This window comes from Struthio camelus, chromosome 20 (genome assembly GCF_040807025.1).
Source record: "Struthio camelus isolate bStrCam1 chromosome 20, bStrCam1.hap1, whole genome shotgun sequence".
Classification (NCBI taxonomy): domain Eukaryota; kingdom Metazoa; phylum Chordata; class Aves; order Struthioniformes; family Struthionidae; genus Struthio; species Struthio camelus.
Window position 1 is genome coordinate 7248089 of NC_090961.1, and position 21528 is coordinate 7269616.

The following is a 21528-nucleotide window of genomic DNA, read 5'->3' on the forward strand; positions in this document are numbered from 1 at the left end:
AACCGTTACTATTTAAACAAAGGTGAGGAAGATGCGTATCCTGCCTTAAACGGATCATTATGCTAAAAGGCAGAAGCAGGAAGTTGAAAGGATACTCTGGAATTTTCAGAAGCAATTACACTTGGCTCTGACAATAGGAAAACCAGGTTCAGTGTGAATTATTTCTGATAGATGCTAACATATACTCTAACTACTCTTACCTCTCTGAATCCTGAAGCACTTAAACCAGCCTTGATTTAATGAGGGCTGCTCCCTGGTTGCACCCCAGCCTTTTCTCCAGAAAGAGCACAGTTGTGCTAGTTCAGCTCTGTCTACTTCTGTTGAAGATAAACCAAAGTGTAATAGCTATAGGCACCTGTTTGTTTTCAGTGGGATACTTCCTTTCTAGATACCCTTCCCTTTTTTGCCCTACAGGCTAATATAATGAATTTAAGAGATAAAAATGTATCTTACCCAGTGTTAACTACACATGATAGGTTACCAGACAAATGAAATCAGCTTAAGCTTATTCTTTTTTTTTTTTTTATATTAGCTATTCCAAAAAGGATACAGGATATCCTTTTTGGATAGATAAAAACTGCAAAGAGAAAACTTGCCTGCAATCATTTGGATGTGATAGGTGATCACACCATGCAATATGTACACACAGAGAACTGGAATGAGAAAGAAGGAAGGAAAATACTACCATGACATTTACACAGAAAAAATAAAATCCTTTTCTACTGAGTAGAACATGGTTAGCCCTCATCTGAAACACATCCAGCCAACTAACACCAAGGAGATGAAAAGCTACAACTTCATTATAAGGAAAAGTGTCTTTATTTTCCAAAAAAAAAAAAAAAAAAAAGCATGCGCAAAGCTGTAGGTTTTTTATAACATTAAAAACAATAGCTAAGATTTAGCATCATGAAATAAGTAGAAAGAGTCTCTTTTTCCTTAAGATAGGTCATTTGGATCATTATCAAACCCAAACTTCATTATCTTGGTTGTATTAAAATCCATTCCTTCCCTCACATACATACCTATGAATAGGAACGGGTAAAAAACATTACAAAGAGGGAACGTTGCACATCTCTTCTAGAAAACAGGCAGGACAGTCATTCCCCCTATTATGTAACTTAAAAGAGCTATGCCACTTACTGAGGCTCTTTGCAAAGAGTAAGCTGGGATGCAGAGAAGATTTGATTTCATTAAGTCCAGCTTAAATTCCAAATTTTCATACCTGTTCAATGGCAGCAGGTGACACACCCAGTCAAAAATGAACTACTACTTAAGGTAATTCACATCCAGTATCCCTCTGAAGACTGACACTGAAAAAACACAGTAGAGCAACTCAGCTTTTAAGACACTGTCTTCCTAGGGTCCTCAGCACTACCAGTTCTATGAATTCTGTTGACTTTTCCATTGCCCGTGTCAAGTTGTCTCTACAAACTGTCACGTTGGTAACAACTTGTTCAGATTTCTTACAGCACAGCAGTCGCATCTAAAAGGTGTGTGGAGACAAAGTCAAAATCCTTGAAGACAGCCTGCTCCTTACGGGTTAGGAGAGCAACCTCCTCTGGAGGAGTCAGAATTGGCTTTTGCGATGTAAACTCTTCATCAAAGTTGCTAATGTCAGTTGGAGCTCTTAAAGTGGGCACAAAAGGGGGCTTCAGTTTCCTGGCAAACAAGGCATCCCAATCAATTTCCTGTAAAGAACAAAGTGAAGAGGCCAGATTGACAATAAGGTTATTTATGAAACGTGAGAGAGAAAGTAAGAGAAAGGACTGCAGCCTGTCTCCAACAAGCCTAATTTCTACTAAGCCAAAAAAAAAAAAAAAAGCCAAAATGAACAGCAAAGTTGGTGCCGGCCAGGTAATATAGAGATTCTACGTGGTCTAAGGCTATGCTTCAGAACACTAAGGAAAAAAAAGCTACAACTCAAACTATATTCAGTAGGGACAAAACTAAACTGCAGCCATGGCCAGGCACATCAGCAGACTACCCAGCAATTTGTGCTGACATTAGAGGTCTTTGTTTACTCCAGTGCACCAATGCAAAGCCAGCCAGATGCTGTGAGGCTAATAACCTCTAACAACATCTTTGCCTAAACAGCCATGCACCCTTGAACCAAAGCAAACGCGTCTTTAACCTCAATTTCTCTTAGGATTCATGTATATCCTGCAAATGCAGGTGCCATCAAATAGAGTAACTGACCATCACTGCCATCGCTAGACAGCACCTTTGATTGCTGCAGTTTGATCTAAAAAAGGGTATTTGCTGATGGCTCAGAAGGTAGGTGTATTTGTCCATAGAGGTAGCACAGTCTGAAATAACAGACTGGTCCCGAAAGCTTACAGATCCCAGAAAAAACACTCAGGGGGTGTCATTTCCAGCATCACTTGAAACACTTATTCCTAACTAGAACAACAAGGTGCAACAGAAGCTGCCATTAACATCTCACTGAAAACTAATGGGAATTTGCCTCAATACCAACAGAAAGCAAATCGCTCTCAGCTAAAATACAAGAGCTGAGGCGGAAGGATAAAGGGAGCCCCTACCGTAAAAAAAGCCTGGATTTTAATCTCTTCTGCATCTCTTTCCCCTGCTCCCAGTCTACGCTCTGGACATTTCCGAAGAAGCTGCAAGAAAGATCAGTCCAAAATTAAACAACTGGAACACGGGCAGAAATAATATTCCAGAGAGAAAATAAAAGGAGATGGGAGCCTTCAGTATTTTGCCATACTTGCTTTGCAGCAAGGTCATAAACTGCCAGTAATAGCTCAGACATAGTTCCTTGGGTACAACTTGCTAATATCAGTAAGATATCTGCTATAAACTGCATGTAGCATCTCATCTTAATCATGTACACATGATGAATGGATCACATTTAAAAACTGATCACACCATCTCCATTGAATTACTCTACATTCCTGCCCTTGAATCAATGCTTCTTCATTTCAGAACTAGCAGCAATAGGCCTCAGTAAGAAGTCTGCTTAGTCATCCTTAGCCGGAAGAGTAGCATTTGTGTGGAAAGAAAAAAAGGGAAAATAACTATATGTGTAAAATTTTAAAAGTCTCCTTAGCTTGTGTAGGCAGCTCCAGATTACACACACAAGCGCTATCTGGCCTGAATAGTGTCCCTCTGGATCTAGTTAAGACAAATGCACATTTCTCCGGATCCTGGAGAACCCCCAGCCCATTACCTTGCGGACTATAGAAATTGCCTCAGATGAAAGGAATCGCGGATACCGGACTTCATCATTGACAATACTGTCAAAGACTTCTTCTTCATCATCTCCAGGGAACGGTGACTGCAATTGTGACATTTTTATTATTTAACCCACATAGCACCTGTTTCTATAAAACAGGGATGAGAGCAGCAGGGAGTTGTAGGGATTAACTAGTGTTTGGCAAGCACTATGAATGAGAAAAACGTGTTAGAAATACTAAACAACAACAAGGTCAAGGGTAAGACTGAGGATATCAGACTGCTAGAGCTGTTTTCAGAAAACCACAGAGGCAGTTAGAAGACTCATAGTTTGAATGCATGAGGAACTCCCAAACATGCCTGAAGTTATTTTAAACCCCTGAATGGCTGTTGGCCATTTTCACCAAAATTTTACCTCGCACAGTCAGGTACAAATTCTCCCCAAGTCTGCTTGGTGAGATCCCGTTAGAGAAGGGTGGTCTTACCTCACCAACAAGCATCTCATAAATGAGTACACCCAATCCCCACCAGTCTACTGCCCGAGTGTATGAAACATCTGTCAGGACTTCTGGAGCCAGGAATTCAGGAGTGCCACAGAAGGTGTTTGTATGGTCTCCAAAACCTATTCCTGTAAAGGGAGGGGGGAAGCTGTTGTAAAATCCAGCACACACATTTCTAAATGGATCATATGCAGTCCTATCCTTTGAAAGCCAGGACGTTAGTTTCCTTTGAAACTAACGTCCTTAACTGTGTAAGAGCTGTCATCTGTGCTTGCAAGTGCCACTGAGGAAGTGTGGAGCGCCTGAGTCTCCTGACAACAACTCTTGAGTTTTCTAAGCTGTGACTCAAAAGTAAGAAAGAGAGAAGACAATGCTTAAAAAAAACAGCAAAAATGAGGAAGCTTCCCGGAGATTCCACTGCTCGCTCCCTCAGGAACATAATCTTGTACTACCCTATATCCTGGGTCCTTTGGGCAAACAAGTATACTGTAAACTCCTTGATAAGTTTCCTGAGGAGCAAAGGACAAAATATTCTTTCCAGGTTCATTATGGCCAGACAGATGAGATTTCTTTAGATGGCAATAAACACAACCGTTAACCAGAGCCACCTCAGTATCTGTATTTGCAAACGTATTACCAGAACGCAGATCCTAAACTTCATCCTGATGGCTCAACTTTGGCTTCACCAGGATGACTCACCTTCCTTACACAGTCCAAAATCTGCAATCTTCACAAAGCCTTCAGCATCTAAAAGCAGATTATCCAGTTTCAGATCCCTGCAGGCAAAGGAATGGAAAGAAAACAGCAGATGAAGTTCTAGGATTGCCATCCAACAGCTTTTTTTTTTTTTTTTTTTTGGCAAGAGGCAGAAACTAGATATTAGTAAAGAGAATAAAATTAATTAAATAATATTTGAAAGATTCCCCTCAAAGGCTATTTTACTGACATTTTCCTCTAATGAAAGGCTCACAAAGCAGCTTAGAGCTGGGTAGGACTTACTCGTCTGCTAAAAGGGCATCCCACAAACACAGGACAAATTACTCAACTGTCCCAATCAAAAAGAAAGCAGTAACTTACAGGTGCCCCCCAGAATGTATTGACATGTCACAAAAGATGAATCACCTGCAAACGTCAGATGAATATCTCCTAGATGACTTTCTTTACCACAGGTAATGAAGACATGAATGATGAACATGCGCTGATAGCAACAGGAGATGGGGAAAATAAAAATGGACAGAAGGATCAGAAACCCCAGCGAGATAGTGAGCTCCAGACATGTAGCTACAGGAAAAATAAACTCTCAGGTTGCTGAAAATTCTTATTCTTGACTCATTGCTGCATTACCTATAAATAATTTTCTTCCCATGCAAGAACTGGAGCCCCAAGACTACGCAGGCCGCATAAAACCTAAAAAAAAAAAAAAAAAAAAAAAAAAAAAAAGAGGAATAGTTAATCAGGAAAGATATATGAGAACCAAGTTAAAAAAAATTACAGTGCCTGGAAACTCTAACTTACCGTGCCATATGCTCTGGAAAGATATCTTCATGTATGCGCATCATAAGATCACCACCTGGGGTATATTCCATCACAAAACAAGCATGATGAGGTGTCTGAAAACATGCAAACATGTTCACAAGGAACGGATGATCAGAAGAATTGACCACTTCAAAGATTCGCTTCTCACAGTTCAAGCTGCAAGGATTCAGAGAATGAAAACGTCAATGTTAAAGCTTGCCAGAAAGTTCTGTTTTGAGAAAGACAGAATGAAGGAGGAAATCTTTACACCCTAAGCTGCAGAAATAAAAAAATGATCTAATACAAATATTTATCTTATATGCTTCCAACCCTTGAGTTTTACTCTGCTCTTCAGGTGAGTATTATTCCAGCAGAAGCTAGGAAGCAGCACTGTTACAAGCTTCCTGCTCTTTCTGATTTTAGTTTTAAGGCCAGTCATAACCTTAATAGTACCAAGAATAGCAGACATCACACCTACTAACAGTTGACTACAGGTGTAAAACTGCAGCCTCCAGCAATACTACCATCTCTAAACAATGCTCACCTATCAATTTCATCTCTGCTAATAATATCTTTTTTCTTCAAGGCTTTGATAGCATACAGCTTCCCAGTTGCTTTGTATTGGGCCAGCAGCACCTGAAAGATAACAGAAATGCTGTACTCCAAACAATTCTGATGTTTCCTTATTGGATTACTTTGACACCCATTGTCACAAACTACTTCCATCCACTCCAGACAGTCTTTCTCAAAACCAAGCTCAAGCAACTCCGTAGGTGGAGCACTTCTTCTCTGCTCCTTGCGCTGCAGCGGTCCAGAAGGACGTCACTGTAAGTTTAACCACTGTAAAGGCCCAGTGCTTTGGGAACACCTCAGAGCTCTCGCAGCAAGCAGCTATGCATGCAGTTTTTAGCAATGAAGCTATTCCACCAGTGAGTGCAGTTTATAATGAAAGGAAGGGTATTGGTGGGATTTATGAAATGATTTTGTCAGTCCCTGGAGAGCTTTCTCCAGGATTTGAAGCCAAAAATTCTCAAGAGTTTTGACTGTTGACAGGAGCATTGACTGCTCGCATGGTTGGGTTCAGTTTGTTCTATATATCTGCACTGCAACAAACCTCTTGGTGTTATATTTTTATGCAGATTCTGAGGCAGAGGACCGTCTTCACACCCACAGTCCTACCACCCTCCTCCACAAATCCCGCTTTTCTTCCCTACCTTCCCAAAGTGTCCACGTCCCAGCATGGCAATACAGTGAAAATCCTCAAGCTGAACTGCCCTTTTCCTGCAGGCAAACAGCGAAAAAAATGCTGAGATAGTGCCCAAAAGATGGAGAAACAGGTACCAAAGGAGTGTGTATTTGTGACAGGGGGAGAAGCTCTGTACAGCGAACGGGCAAAGTGAAGAGCTGCCTTAGCCACTCCTCTCCTAGGCTGAAATACTGGAAAGTTAGACGTGCTGCTGCTGCTCTGCCACTGAGGAAGGGAGCAGAAAACTAAGTTGAGGAAACTGCTCCCAGCAGTAGCAGTCTCTGCCTTCCATCCCTACAGGCAACAGGAGCAACAATTCTGCCTCTCCGACGCTCGCTCTTTCTGTTACTTCCCATCCTTGGGGTAGTGAAATTCAATTTTGCCTACACTCCTTTCAGCAGGCTTAACAGCAGTTGTGATAATCAGACATGAGCATGTACATACCAAGTGCCAGTAAGACACAGGGATATCGAGACAAGAAGCTCTCAAAGAGGAATTGGAAATGAAACAGGGAAAAACAACAGACATAAGATTTTGCTGGGAAAAAAAAAAAGAAGCTGAATAAAGTGATTCTATAGAACGTTATGTCAGCTACAAGGTGTTACCAAAGAAACTCAGGCTGCAGAACTGCTTGGAAAGAATAATAAAAAAAAAAGCAACTAAAAGCTTTATTCCAAGATCATCTTTAAAAGGGAGCAGATGTTCCATACTCCTCTGGTGAGTGAAACGAAGGGCTCTCTACGTACTCCCTCCTCAGTCTTCGCAGAGAGAAGGTAGATAAGACGCCTGACTGCATTGTAGCTACAGGGTTTTGAACGTGGGACCCCTCGAAAGTGATGACGACCTTATGAACATACTTCTATGATCCTGCATATGAAGTATTTAAACCATGAGAATAGCTTAGATAAATCTTATTTGCACTTATTCAGTCAGTATTTGTTCACCAAAATTAATTTTTTTTTACTTGCCCTGTTTTAGGTGTATTTACTACTATGTATCCTTGTTGTATACGTAACTGCCATAGACTATAAACAACTTACTGTTTTATGCCTCCCTACGTTATGAAAGACAATGCATCTTGCATACTAACAGAAACAGAAGGGTGTGAGGGGTGCCAAAAGTGTTTTTGAAATATACTACTTCACATTCAGAAACGTCTAAATATGCTACACCAGAAAACTTCCAACACTTAAGCACAAGGAAGCCCTTGAAGACAGTTGAGTGACCTTACCTTCTACTAAAATCACCTATTATGTTGTTCTGTATAGTCTTTTACTAGGCTAAGTATCGAGGTTAATAAGCAGATAAGGCACAGCAGACTTTTGGACAAGTAAAGTACAGTGCAGACTTTTCCTGGGACTGTCTACACTTGGCACTAAGAGTCTGCTCTTCAGCAATCAAAGTATATCTTTTGGAGACTTTTAGACTGCACACTCAAATATTTCAGCCCAGTGCCTCTTTAATTTGTGACTCAAAACAGCCCATACTGTCCACCGTTACCTTAGAGATGCCTGGATTGGAAATCCTGTTAGGGCAGAGTTGCAATACTTCTCCTCCACATGCAGCCTCTTCAGACACTAGGAACGGGGAGAAAGTTACAGTATGTTATTCTCCGGAATCACCGAATCAGACCTGAACACCCACAACCTGACCTCTTCCATTCAGCAAGACCACAAACAAGTCCTTGCTATGGTGCGATTAGTTGTCACCTCTGCTAGGAGAGGAGCAGCATGAAAACAGATCACGTATGGCCACATAAAACTATTCCTATACACCAGTGAATTGTCTGAACCATAAGAATAATATTCTCATACCCATGTTGCTTCTCTAGGAAAGGCAACTTTTAATAATAGTAACAAAAAAAAAAAAAGCAGCAAACAAAAAACGGCACTTCCCTGCAGACTCTGTGCCCAAATAGCTCGTTGGACTCTGAATCTCTGGCAATGAGTCAACTAAGAAAGAGGCACTTGCCTGAAGCATAGCTAATTTCTCCAAAATTTCTCTAAACAACTAAGAAGAATTGGGCCTTGGAAGAAAAAGGAAAAAAAAAAAAATCCCTATTGACCCAGATGTTTACCGGAGAGTCTGTAGGAGGTGGTGTTGCTTCTTTGGAGCTGGCCATCAGAAAAAGGCGTGGAGGCTTGGGTGGAGCTTCATCATCAAACGTAAGCTTAGCCACAGGAAAGTCCCTGCATTTATAAGACAAAATGTAAGGAGAAAGCCTTGGAAGACAGCGTTATACACAGGCACAAATACATCACTGGAAGTGATATAAACACAGTTTAGTTCATTCCAACACATTGGACAACAGGACTCCTTGATTCACACCACAAGTCTATGAGATAGCCCAAAAAAAAAAAAAAAAAAAAGTTCCTCTAAATGAATGAGAAGAAAATAAGAAAATGAGCCATTAAGCTGTTGATAGTTAAATTAAGCTGTTGGTTAGATTCGTGTTCCAACACTAGACCTCTGATGCTATGAAATTAATGCTACATAGGTACTTAGAAATAATTGATTCTCTGATCAAGAATTTGAAACAAACCTGGATTCGAATAGCATCACAGTAGCTGACTTGATCTCTTTTTCTTTTCAAGGACTTGTGGATCAGTGGGATAGTCTCTTTTAGAAAATGACTAATTCTCTAATAATTAATTCCAACAATTTTGGAGAAAATATTATTTAGAGCATTTTCTCTATAGAATATTTAAAGGTTTATTTACGTAACTTTTGAATGATATGTTAGCCTCACGGTTGGGATACGTGTAACCCCGTGAAAGAAGAGTACGTTTTTACCATAACAATCACATTGCGGCCTTGCATAGAGTTCATTTACTACGCAGGTAAAGACATTCAATGAGTGGAATTTTCCTTCCCTTACAGTGTAGAACCAGGACATTTTTCTGTGTATATAAAACAACTTTTGAAAATCCGCTTTAGTTTCTTCTTTATTCTAGCGTTTACTTTTCATCACTTTTATGGCCACAGTTCTTACTGCAGAGGAAAAGAAAGCTGCTGAAGTTCCCCTGGCTCTGGAACACACTGCTCAGTAGGAGAGCAATTCTGGAAATCAGTCCAACTGCTAACAATCAACCAGTACTAGCCACACAATAATGAACATCCCACTAAAACCACAAAATGTTAGGCAGCATTGGCTTTTCTTAAAATTATGAATTAAGTTCCACAAATCAAACTTTCACATCAAGTTCTTCCACCACTTGAGAAAGTCGCAACTGTATTTTAAGATCTGTTCTACGCCAATTCCAGACAGCGATCGAGCTATAATCAAAACAGGACTTACCTAGTTGGTTTGGACACTGAATCAACATGACTTTGCAGAGGAACTGGAGAGAAGTCTGTATGAACGGGATCATGAACCGAGGGGCTCAGACTGCTCATGGAACTACACGGAGGGAGGAAACTCATCATCAGGCGACCCCAAGCAGCAACGTTGATGTTCATTTGAGAAGCTCGGAGAAATTCTTTCCCTGGAGGAGTCAGCATCCAAACACCAGGGAGGTTACAAGGCACAAATTACAACCCCATGAATTGTTAAATTACCTTTTTCATCCAAATACCCACGAGCTACTCAAAAAGGCAGCCCACTCTAGGGAAAACAGGCTTTCTTTCAGAGAAGAACATTTAATAGTGGTAGGTGAAAAAGTAGATCTGTTCCATCAATTTCAGCTCCCTATAATGTCCTAACATAATCCTCGAGTAGAAGCTACACAAGATATTAAAAAATATTTTATTTCAGCCAGGTTTTACTCTATTTCTATACTGCATTTTAATCATGCAGCCTGTTAACTGAAAGTTTCTGAAAATATCTTACAAACACTAAAACATATGCGATCTTTTCATTATTTCTACCACCTCTTGAAGAGTGCAAATATAAAATGTAGTTTATCCCCACTGCCAAGAGCCAGCAGTATATAAAGTCCTAACTTACCCAGCCTAACAGGAAAAAAAAACGTGCAGACAAAAGCAAGTTATTCCAGTCCCTAAGTTATTAATCTGACTGAGAGGCCAACTCTAAAGCTTTGACAGACAGTCAGTGGCCTGTTCATGTTAGAGTCTTCTATCATTCAGAGTTGTCCACAAAATCTTCCAATACCTGTTCTTTCATCAGTAGCAGCATTGCTGATTAAACTAGCACAGCTTGAGTACTGGATATTGCTAAGAAGTCTGTTAAAAGGCTAGTAATTATACCTTCCTGATACTGTTAATTATGAGTAGAAATACTGCTGCAATATCACAACATTACATCCCATACTGTAGCCAGGCTGCCTGCACTTTTTGTGATAGAACAAAGTCCCGCGTTCTAATAAAGCCCACCTACTTACACACGCTAAGCAGCCAACATTTTAATGCGCCTCACACATTCAAAGGGAGGGGAGTGCATGCCAGCCTGTTACTGCAAACCTCAGCCCTCAACCCGTTCACCCTTGCTAGTAAGCAGTCAGTTCTCCAGCAGCTTACCTTTCTGCTTGGGGAAAATGCGTTTCTGTCGCTGCAGCTTGGGCCTTCTCTCAATGACAGGATTGCAGAACATCACCTATCAGAGGAGTAAAGGGGATTCGTCAGGACACTTCATTTAGCCTGTGAGCACAAACGCGTACGCATGCCTGCTCTCTCAAACTCTCCATTCATATCTGTTTGGTAAGTGAGGAGTCACTGAGTCACTCTTGCAGACAGACTCCAGACTGTGCTATTCTAGCTTCATCCTCTAAACGCCTGCTATTTCAACTGCGGTTTTAGATGCTGGAATTTTCTGCTACCTGAAATGCAGAAAACCTGAAAAACGAGAAGCAATTCACATCCCAAACAAACTAATTCCCAAAGCCACACAAAAAGAACTGCTGTAACGAAGCCATTTGTAGGGTAAGAAGCAGTCAGCCCGTGGCAATAAATATAAAATTTTAAAAGAGCAAATTTGAGGCACGAAGGCTTTTGAGGCATGATCCTACTTTGAGGCATGATCCTACTTCTGAAAAGGCAACCAGAAACTTTCATCACAACGAAAAGGAGAAAGTACTGAGGCTTTTAAGGGATTGTGTTGATGATCTCTTCATTGATGATACTTCAAGCTCTTTATTATTAGCCTCAGAAAGATGACAAAATAAGCATAACCCAGAGGGAATCTGGATCTCTGATTCTGCAGTCTCTGTAATTTAAATATGACCATTAAGCCATAGGTTTAATTAAAGCATCACCAATGACTCATAATGAAAGCAAACAAAAAACAACAGATTTCACAGAGCACCCCTGTAATTACAGAGGAGCTGCTGAAGAGTCAACTCTAGGCTATGGCACACGTACATCCTATTATATCATGTTGCTCTTTGTTCTTACATGTGATACTGATCCCAATATTCTAAAGGATTTCAGGTGCCGTTCTGCCCTTCCAGTTTATTGCTCTTTCCACTCCTTGTATCCTGGGCTGAAAAGCTGCTTTCAGGGCAGGAGGCACCCTAAACAGACAGGCTTCTCTGAAAAAGGAACAAAGCTGACACCTGTACCTCTGCAAAAAGCATTCCTTGGGGTTCAAGGGAGAGGCACATCCCATGGCGTTCGTTATCAAGGAAATCATCCAAACGTAAGAACTTCACTGCACATAGTTCTCGCCAGTCCCTCCAATAAACTGCAATTTCTAGCTCACGAGACTGAGGAGGAAAAGAAAAACAAAAAGGCAGTAGTCGCTTCCTGCCTGATGCTCTGGACATGGGGTGCACGTGCGCACACGCACACACACTGCTTTTCCTCAGGCAACTTTCAGAACAGATCTTTATTTTACCCTGTAAAAATTTAGTAAGCTAGACAGCACGCAAGGAAAAACTTCTTTAATCCTTCTGTTCCCCCACTTTTTCTGATCTTTTCAGACCTTCCCAGCTTCTCCTTTTGGAGATGGCTGTCCTCGCTCCCCCATTTCACAAATCCCCGTGGGAGCCATTTTGCTGGTGAGATGAAATAAGACTGCTCAGATAGGGAGAGAGGGACAACAGCTGCTGTTTAGGCTGAAGCTCTGCCAGAGATGCACTGCCTTGGGGGGAAGACAAAGATAACTTGCGCATAAAAGCATACAGAGGCAGCGCCAATACAGAGTTGAATCAAATGGAATGGCAACTAAATGAGCAAACCAAGTAAGGTGAAACAGAAAAACAAATACAACACAAGGGAATCTACAGCAGCCTTACCCGGTCCAACTCAATGACAAAGCTCTGGTCCCATGCCTGGTTATTAACTGGTCCCCAGTTTGTTTGACCAACCACTTTATTGTCCACTTTGAGCACCGCGAGGACCTCACCTGGACAAAGGAGAAAACATATATTATATGAGTTCTAGGAGGATGAGGCATAACGTGATTCACTCTCTCAAGTTCGCAGAAAACAGTTTTCTTATAATTACACTCACATCAGGCTAACGTAGTACCCAGATGAGACCCCCATGCTCCAAAACATCACTCACAGTTCAACAGGGAACCCCATACTCACTACATAGCTCTTCATTCCGCAGGTACTTTCCTGCGACGCTACGGCCATGGATACCTAGGCCAACTCGCGTTCGGGTAAGGGACTTCAAATCACTCGGGCTGCCACATACGGGAGAAGAACTAGCCATTCGGGAACGTCCTGGAACATTTTCCAATAGATTCTGACACCCCATCAGTCTCACTTCTAGTGTTCCTGAGAAATTTCATCAGAGCAAAGAACGTTATTCCTGAAAAGGCAAAGTGATTCCAGTCAGCCTGTCCTTACAGAGGGCCAAGAACTTCCCAGGTTCTGGATTTCTTGGTTACTAGCTCAAATCTATCCCAGACTAATCATCTGCACATCCATACCGCTGGAAAGCTTTTACTGGCCTAGAAGAAATAAGCCTAGTTCCTCGGAAAAAAATCAAACGTCCATATGAAAAGAGGCATCACAACAACGAGAAGAAACGCAACCCATTTTTTCCAACATTCTCCCCACAACAACAGGCCATGCAGGACTGAGGTACCTGTAAGAGCTGTAGGTTTGATAACTGAAGTAGGTTGGATGCTGCTATGCTGAGCTCCCAGGGAGGAAGCATTTACTAGTTCCTGCTTGATGAGCGCTCGCTTTGGGTGATCAGGAGAAAGCTCACTAAGCTGATGTTCCAAGGACAAGCGCAGCAGATCAATCTTCTGAGAGGACTCTTGCAAGCGACCCTGAGCCTAACAACATGAAGTAGAACAGAGAGTAGGCAGAAATTTTGAATCAACAGCCCTGATCCTGGTTTTTTTGGTTGTCTTTTTATTTTAAATGAACTTTGTGAACTCCAAAAGCCAGCGTCAACAAAAAGACCAGCTAACATTTTACTAATAGGGAAGAAGAGGGAATATTTTCCCATAGATCCTGAAACCCCATCAGGCTCGCTTCCAATGTTTCTGAGAAGTTTCACCAAAGCAAGGAACATTCTCCCTAGACGGGAAAGGGATCCCAATCAGTCTGTCCTCACAGACAGCCAAGAACTTCCCAGGTTCATAACTCCTGGTTAATGGTTATCCCTGCTCATTCATCCCAAATCACTAACGTTGAGGCATGAAACAGTCCTCTTTAGAAGGCCTGAACAAGTGCTTACCTCAGCAAAAAACTTGCGATCCTGCACCCGACTCCCTCCTAGGATCTTCAGCACATTTTTCGCTCCCTCAGCTACAGCAGCTTCAATGCGCAGGTGATGTCTCAGCTCCTCAATGCGCAGCTCCAAAGCACTGATGGTGGTCCCCATCCTCACTGGCCATTTTGGAGATAAAATACAACAAGGATGCAAACTGATCAAGAATTCTGGATCCTGGGGCTTTGGACACGTCTCGCCTGAGATGTATCAGTTAATTAAAATACTTTACCTGCTGGATCCTCTGTATCTTCCATCCTTCCTGCTGTCTGAGATACCTTCACAATGTGCATGCGGATTATTTCAATCTTTGTCTTGCTGTCCTGAAGCATCTGCTGAGCTGTAGCCAGCAGCTTCCGCTCCTGCCAAAAAAAAAAAAAAAAAAAAAAAAGGATTATAAGGATTATGGTGATGTGTTCCGATATGAGGATGAGGTGGTACCTGAAAGAATCATCATAAATGATCATGATATAACATACACAAGCAATTCTGTAAAAGAAACGTTGCTGAGGACCAAGGACTTTAAGATACCTACCTCCCTTTGCACAGGGAAAGGACAGGTCAAGGAGTCTTTGTTGGACTATGACACCAAGGGAAAATGGTGAGTTGCTAGGGAACAGGGTCTGCCTTGCAAGTATTTCCAGTTAATATAAAACCTTGCAGTCACCGAGACTTGCAGCTCACTGGTCAATTGTGCTTACAGAGTCACGTGAGAAGAGGTTTGGAACAAATCAAAATATTACAGCCTTCTACATTGCTGGTCTTATTGAATTAAGCTTCATAATAAGCGTGGGTTTTTTTTTTTAATTATGCTTTTGATTTTTAAATATGATTATGCCAAACTCAATAAGTGGAATGAATAAGAAACCAGTAAATCTCTGAAGATCTCTCTCACATGAAGAGATACCACACGCTGTGTTCTATCCTAAACTACCTAGTCGTATCAAAACATCACACCAACTCAGTGTACAATACCAACGCTTTTGTACTTTCTTTGCTGATGCCAGTGATTGAACGTTCCTCTTATACTGCCCTCACTATCTTCCCAGGCTTGGGACAGTTTCTCTAGGGACAGTACTTCTGTCATGCCATTTCCTATGAGATACTTTTCTCCAGCTCAAATTTTCCTCTAATCGAGTGTCATCATGAACGCTGAAGTTAGACGCATTAACACTTACTTCTAGGGTGGCAGTCAACTCAGTTAGGCATCTAGACCAAAGCAGTCATGCAGAGCCTGTAATTAGTAGGGAGAGGTAGGTCTTTCCCAAGGGCCGTTCACCTCTTTCAGAATGACAGGGCAAGGTACTCTTTGCAGGTACCTCCCACTTTTCACTGAGACTACAGAAGGAGTTTAGACAACTAACATTAAACTATATGATTCCCGCCTCTATGATTAATACCACTAAGCAATGTTCAAGAGCAGAAGCGCAATAGTATCTGCCATATTGGAACCTCCAAAGGGTCAAAACTGACAGATTACACCACTCTGTCCAGCCTAATAACCCTACTCTGACAGTGATCGCTACAAGACGCTTCAGAAAAAGGCAGAGACAACCACATCACAGACAGAAGAGGAATAAATCACCCTTCCAGAAAAGCCTTCTCCTAACATCCAGTAGTTAAGAGACTGGCTTAAGCTCTTGACATATGAAATATACACCATCCAATTCCTTTTTGATTCCCACTAAACTCTTGAAATCTGTTAACATGTGGCAATAAGTCTAACGCACAAACACTCACGATACCAGTTGTCCCATGGAGCAACATGACATGCTATCACAGTGCTGAACACCAAAACACAAAGCTGGATTCAGTCAGGTGGGCTTCACAAATGGATTTCTTTCACGCTCCAGTTACCAGACAGTGCTTGCACTTTAAACACAAATTGTGTTCCAGGATTCCTATTCCCACATGGTTGTTTATTCCTGCTTACCTTGGATGTTGCATTTGAATACAGCTGGATCATGTTCTCAGCTCCTTGTTTCACTTTCATTTCAACATGCAGCTGCCTTTTCAGAGCTTCGATCTTCCTTGCCACGGGGTCTCGGTTCCTTTCCCAGAGACAAGGGTCTGGAGATAAAGATCCATCTGTGCAACAAAACAATCAATACCATTAGTCATCTTTTCCTGTATCATCTCACTGAGTTACAGATGAGTCAATCTATAAAAGAAGGTTAGGCTATAAAAAAAATAAAAAATAAAAAGATCTCACCTACAAAACTGACTGCAAAATACTATTTCAAATGAAGCTTAAGCTCATACCTGCAAGTATTTCCTAGTTTATCAGTGACCCAGCCTTAACAAGCACTCTTCCAGTCTTATAGTCATTCATCCCATAAGGTACTTGGATGTTCAGCTGCCCAGAAACTCTGTTTAAACCTCTTCAGTTCCATCTACAGCCTACTCCTGTACGTTGTCCATGCCCAGCACCCTCAGCTGGTTTTCTGCCCACGATGATCTCTTGTGTTGACTTCTTTCATCTTGATCACCTGAATCTCAACTTTTTACCGCACAGCCAAGTTGATCAGCTGAGTAGCCACAGGAGAAACTCCCACTACTCATGAGCCCTCAGTAGAAAGAAAGAAAGAAATTGGTGCTGAAGCTATCTAACCAGATTTTCCTGTCAATCATGACTCAAGACCCACCTGCCTTACTCTCCTCTTTGTCTGTTATTACAATCCTTGCGTTAAGTTCCTGAAGTTCCCAGTGCAGTTGCTCCAGCTTCCGGTTGGAGGATTTCAGAACATGCTCTATATGCACAAGATTCTTCTTGTCTGTTGTCACCTTGCGCAGGTTTTCTGCTCCCTCTTTAATTTTCAGTTCCTTTTGAATAGCTCGACGAATTAGTTCCTTCTCATCCTCCAGTTTTTGCTGGAAGCTTGGATCCATTAAGTTCACCCCATTGCTCAGCTGCAAGAGACAGCTGCCCTGCAATTAAGCAGTATTGGGCAAGAGGATTACAAAGATAACACCATTCAACCATTTTTATGATACAGCAGTAGACCCATAACAGTTTACCCCTTCTTTTCATTTAGAAAGTGGTTCACACAAATTCTGAAGCTAACTCTTTCACCAGTTTTTGAAGAAGGCAAGACCTAGATTTAAATTCCAGCGGTCTGAACACAGCTTTGATCTTAACATGACTTAATGCTGTTCTAAATCATAGTGAAGACAAACCCTCATGGAACTTGCCTTCTTGTTTTTTAATGTATCTATGTCACTCAAGTATCAGAAGGCAGCTGTTATTTGCCCTTGTCCTGATCAACCGTAAATTTTCCTGGTATTATTTAGTAGATACGGATTTTTACGTCTGAATACGTCTTGACACTGACTCTCCAAAGACACAAACCAACGAACCAGTTAGAGCATTTTGCGAATGTCACAACCATGCATTATCACTCAGCTGTTACCTCTGAAGAAGAACAATGCAAAATCTACATCGGTTTTTACAACTGAACAAGCAAAAGAGTCAGCTTTACTTTCAGCTACATCCAAAGAGGTAACCACAGACTGCTGTTGTTCCTATGTCTAGTCTACCTGTGATTTACATATAGCAAGGCTTCTTTCAAATATTATTTTGAGCTGCATTAGCAGCATTCAGGCTGGTTGTTAGCTTTGTTTTATATAATACTATTTGTTCTGGAGAAACGTGCCTCAGCAATAGGTCTGGACGGAGAAGCTCTGATTACAGACTCTGAACACACACAGCATAGGCAGTAGCAGCACAGGTATAGCTCACCAACCAAACATGCACTGAACTCCGACAGTAGCTGGGAAACCTTTATCCACGAGGCTGCTACCTAACAGTGGAACAAACAGATCCAATCAAGTGGTTGTGCTTTTCTCTTAAACAGGAGGAAGGACTCTGAGGCATTCACAGCAATTACTATATTAATAGCTTAACATTAATTACTTACCATATTCCCCACTTAAATGCAAAAGAAAGGGTAGCACAGTCAAGCTCCACTACACTAACTGACTTGATATCAAACAGCACGTCAGTGACTAAAGTTAGAACTCGGGAATCCTGACTTGCTTTCATATTCTTTAATCAGTTGACCACATTTCCAACAATAAACCACACTGGTTTTGTATTACTCATATGTGTTACTGCTTTTTAAGAACATGCTATGCATCCAAAGCCCATGCCATTCACACAGAAACATACAATTAATCACATTATTACTGTTTTTGTTAAGCACCTCAAAGATTCAAACAAATTCCCTTGATCCATTTTTGCTACAATTTCAGTGTAACGGCAAAATAATTAAATTAAAGAAGAAGAAGGAAAACAAAAAATCTATTTTTAAAACTGGCCTAAAACCAAGTTGGGTCTGCAACAGACACACAATAGCCAAAATAGGAGTTGTTCAGATTGGTAACAAAACAAAAAGGTTCAGACTAACATCCTGATTCCAGGAAGTTCTCGCCCAATTAGTAAAGCCAGGAATTAAGCCGGAGCTTTGAAAAACATCCAAAGTTACATGAGGAAGAACTTGACTCACGGAGTTCCTGAGTCACAGGCAACCTCTTCTAGCTGTGAGCTGGAGAATCAGAAAGCTCTTTATCCAGCTTGTAGTAAGGGACTCAAAGGAGTTGGTTTATTTGCAATTCCCCCATTTAAATAAACATTAGGAAAAGCATACAGATTTATTTGCTCTCCAACCACGCAAACGGGCCTAAGCAATCCGCCCCCTGGCTCTGCCCAGAGAGCAACAGGACGAGCAGCTGGCGCAAGATTAACGCTGAAAACGGTACTGAATCCACAGAGCTGGGTGTCGATTCACGAACAGGTACAGACTGGGCAGCTGCCAGCTGAATTTTCCTCCGCAGGGCTCTCTGACAAAGGCTACCCTGAACGCCAGTTAACGTACCACGCTCGTTTTCTAAATACGTTTACAATATAGGCATGGTACGTCTCACCGAGTCTCTCTTCCCCTCCCGTCGATCAGCGAGCGCCGCAACACAGAGGCCGCTTGCACCAGGGAGATCAAACATCGAGGAAGACGAGAAAGCCGATTTTGCGCCAGGGCCGATGCCACACGGAAACGCCTAGACCGCTTCCCAGCTAGCAAAACCTTAAGCAGTATCAAAGCTGCACTCGGGCCTTTGGATGACAGCCCGGAGAGATCCCACTCCCCTCGGCCGCTGGGCCCAGCCTGGCGACGACCTTCACCTGCCCAGAGCGGAGCCGGCCTTTACAGTTACACCAGCGACACAGAAATTAACGTGCAAACCGCTTTCCCTCGCTGGCGACCATCAGGCCGTCCCTCCCGCAGAGGCATTTTAAAATCCCCCCTTTCGCCTAACTTTCGCCCTGCAGCGACGAAGCCCGAGCGGGGCAGACTCGTGCTGACCCCATTCGCCCCTGAAGAGAAAAATCGCTCCATACGGAAAAGGGCAACCGCAACCCTGTCTGGAGCTGCTCCCCTTTCCGACTTTTCTTGCCGGCTACGCAGTTGCTGGCGGGTTGGACACGAGAAAAGCAAAGGAGCCGCAGGAGCCACCGAGCTGGGGGCGCCCGGCACTGCTTTGTGCCGCCCTCTCCAGGACTTCTTTCCCAGATTAGCCCTGAAATGCCTCAAGGAAGAAGGCATCTCTCCCACTTTGGGGGAGTTCATTCCAGAAATTAATGCCTTCCCCAGCGAGGGGGCTGACCGCTTCCCCTAGCTCAGCCCAAACAGCCGCCTCTGCCTCCCACGACCCCTTGGTCCTGATTGGGGGGGGGGAGGGGGGGGATTTTCTTCTCAGCGAGCGCCGATTTAGCCCAAATCCCATTTCTTTCAGAAAGCGGGAACGTCTTCAGGAGACCCCACCCGCTCCGTGGACCCCGCGCCCACCGCGAGAGGCGCAGGAGGCAGCGGCAGCCCCGCTCCCCTCACGGCCCAGCCCGCCATCTTGGCGCCCCCGAGCCCCTCGCTCCGCTCACCTGCCCGGTCCCCGCCGCCATTGCTGCGCGGCGCCGCCGGCAACCGGCACTTTTTCAAACTCCAGCCTTCCCGGGCAGCGGCTCGGCGCCGCCAGCGCCCTCTCGCGGGGTCCCAGTCCCTCTGAGGGGAACGGCGCGGCGGGAAGGTGCCGGGGCAAAGCCGGGATCGGCGCCGGGAGGGAGAGCGAGAGAAAGGCGGGACGGGCCGGACGCTGAGGAGACTGAGGTACCTCCCGCTTCCGAGCGTGAAAATCTCCCTCCGTGTCGAGCCGCCGCTCGCAAACAGCTGCCGGTGACGGAGAGGCTTTGGGGCGATCGGTGCCCTCGGCGCACAGAAAGCGTGGGTTTGTGCCGAAATCACGGGGATATACAGAGTGACAGATGTTAACGCGGCCGGTTTCCTGACACCCGCTCCAAGCGGGAGCCGGGCACTGTGGTGAAAACCCCCCGGGGCTGGCCCCAGCCTGGCCCCGAGTTGCTGTGCTGAGAAAATCAAGTGTTTTTCAGTTTTAGTTCGACTTGTAACTTTGAATACCTGTTCGTAGGGTAGACAGTTACTCTCCTTGAGGTGCCATGCTTCCCTGGAAAGGAGGCAATACCTGCCTCTAGTGCTGTGTATTGACTAACTTTTCCTCTGCAACGCTCCCCGTCTAGACTCAGGATTAAGATAGTGGGCTTCAGCTGGATATTCGAGTTAAAAATAACCCAAAAGCACTGACAGGCGGACAACAGGCCTAGCTAGCATGATTAAAAACCACCACACGCTGTTGTACTGTCATAGTGTCGTGCAGCATTGATAGGCCGTGTGTCTCAGGCCCAAAGTTCAAAAGAGGTGAAGAAGATACTTGCTGCTTTCAAATAGCAGAGGCCTCCACTTCTAAGATCTCTCCTCAGCAGTATGACATACTGTTACTTGTTATTGCAATCATATGCTTTTTCTATCCTGGAGCAATACTCCACTTCTGAGTCAGAAGGCAATCCAGAGTTAATAATATTAACACACATGCGCATTTAAAAATATACCTAGAAACAGAAAGGTTTTCCTTCTACTTGATTAGAATAGTTTTTCTAACATAAGGTTTTTGTAAATGAGCTCCAAGTAAATAATTAGTAAAAGGAAATCTAGGTTTGGAAACTAATTAATCTAACAATCTAATTTAAATCTAGCTTAATCAAGTTGAATTAATGAAGCAAATGTGTGAGACTTCTATAAAACGTTTAAACATGCTGCTGTCGTTAATAAAGGAAGTGCATTGGACATAAGAGCTGGTAGAGCCTGGCAGGAGTCAGTAAAAGCCTGTAGAGCCTGGCGCAAGCTCGTATGAGCCTGTAAAGCCCGGCACAAGCCCATACGAGACAGTAGAGCCTGGCACAATCCTGTACGAGTCTGTAGAGCCCAGCACAGGCCTGTACAAGCCTGTAGAGCCCAGCATGAGCCCGTAGAGCCTGCCACAGGCCCATGAGAACCTGTGGGGCCGGGAACGAGCCTGCAGGAGCCTAGAGAGCCTGGCATGAGT

General features: G+C 43.1%; 1 protein-coding gene across 5 annotated transcripts; it reads right to left on the reverse strand.

The window, feature by feature from the left end:
• Positions 1-524: 524 nt before the first annotated feature.
• PKN3 (protein kinase N3) lies at positions 525-20426 on the reverse strand. 5 transcript variants are annotated; one of them, XM_068914674.1, is made up of 23 exons: positions 20012-20095; positions 17736-17882; positions 16728-17010; positions 16016-16170; positions 14315-14444; positions 14050-14201; positions 13447-13642; positions 12942-13133; positions 12645-12754; positions 11970-12113; positions 10930-11005; positions 9752-9938; positions 8531-8642; positions 7954-8030; positions 6422-6488; positions 5752-5843; positions 5208-5384; positions 5037-5099; positions 4392-4468; positions 3678-3820; positions 3188-3295; positions 2541-2621; positions 525-1688 (listed from the first exon to the last, which is right to left on the reverse strand). In XM_068914674.1, exons 1-23 carry the CDS (start codon positions 20030-20032, stop codon positions 1464-1466), a joined length of 3015 nt encoding a protein of 1004 aa, XP_068770775.1. In that variant the 5' UTR covers positions 20033-20095; the 3' UTR covers positions 525-1463. The 5 variants fall into 5 exon arrangements, with proteins under 5 accessions (XP_068770775.1, XP_068770776.1, XP_068770777.1 ...); XM_068914675.1 differs by lacking the exon at positions 17736-17882 and having other exon boundaries at positions 20012-20426; XM_068914676.1 differs by lacking the exon at positions 17736-17882 and having other exon boundaries at positions 16728-16992; positions 20012-20061.
• Between the last annotated feature and the right edge of the window lie 1102 nt (positions 20427-21528).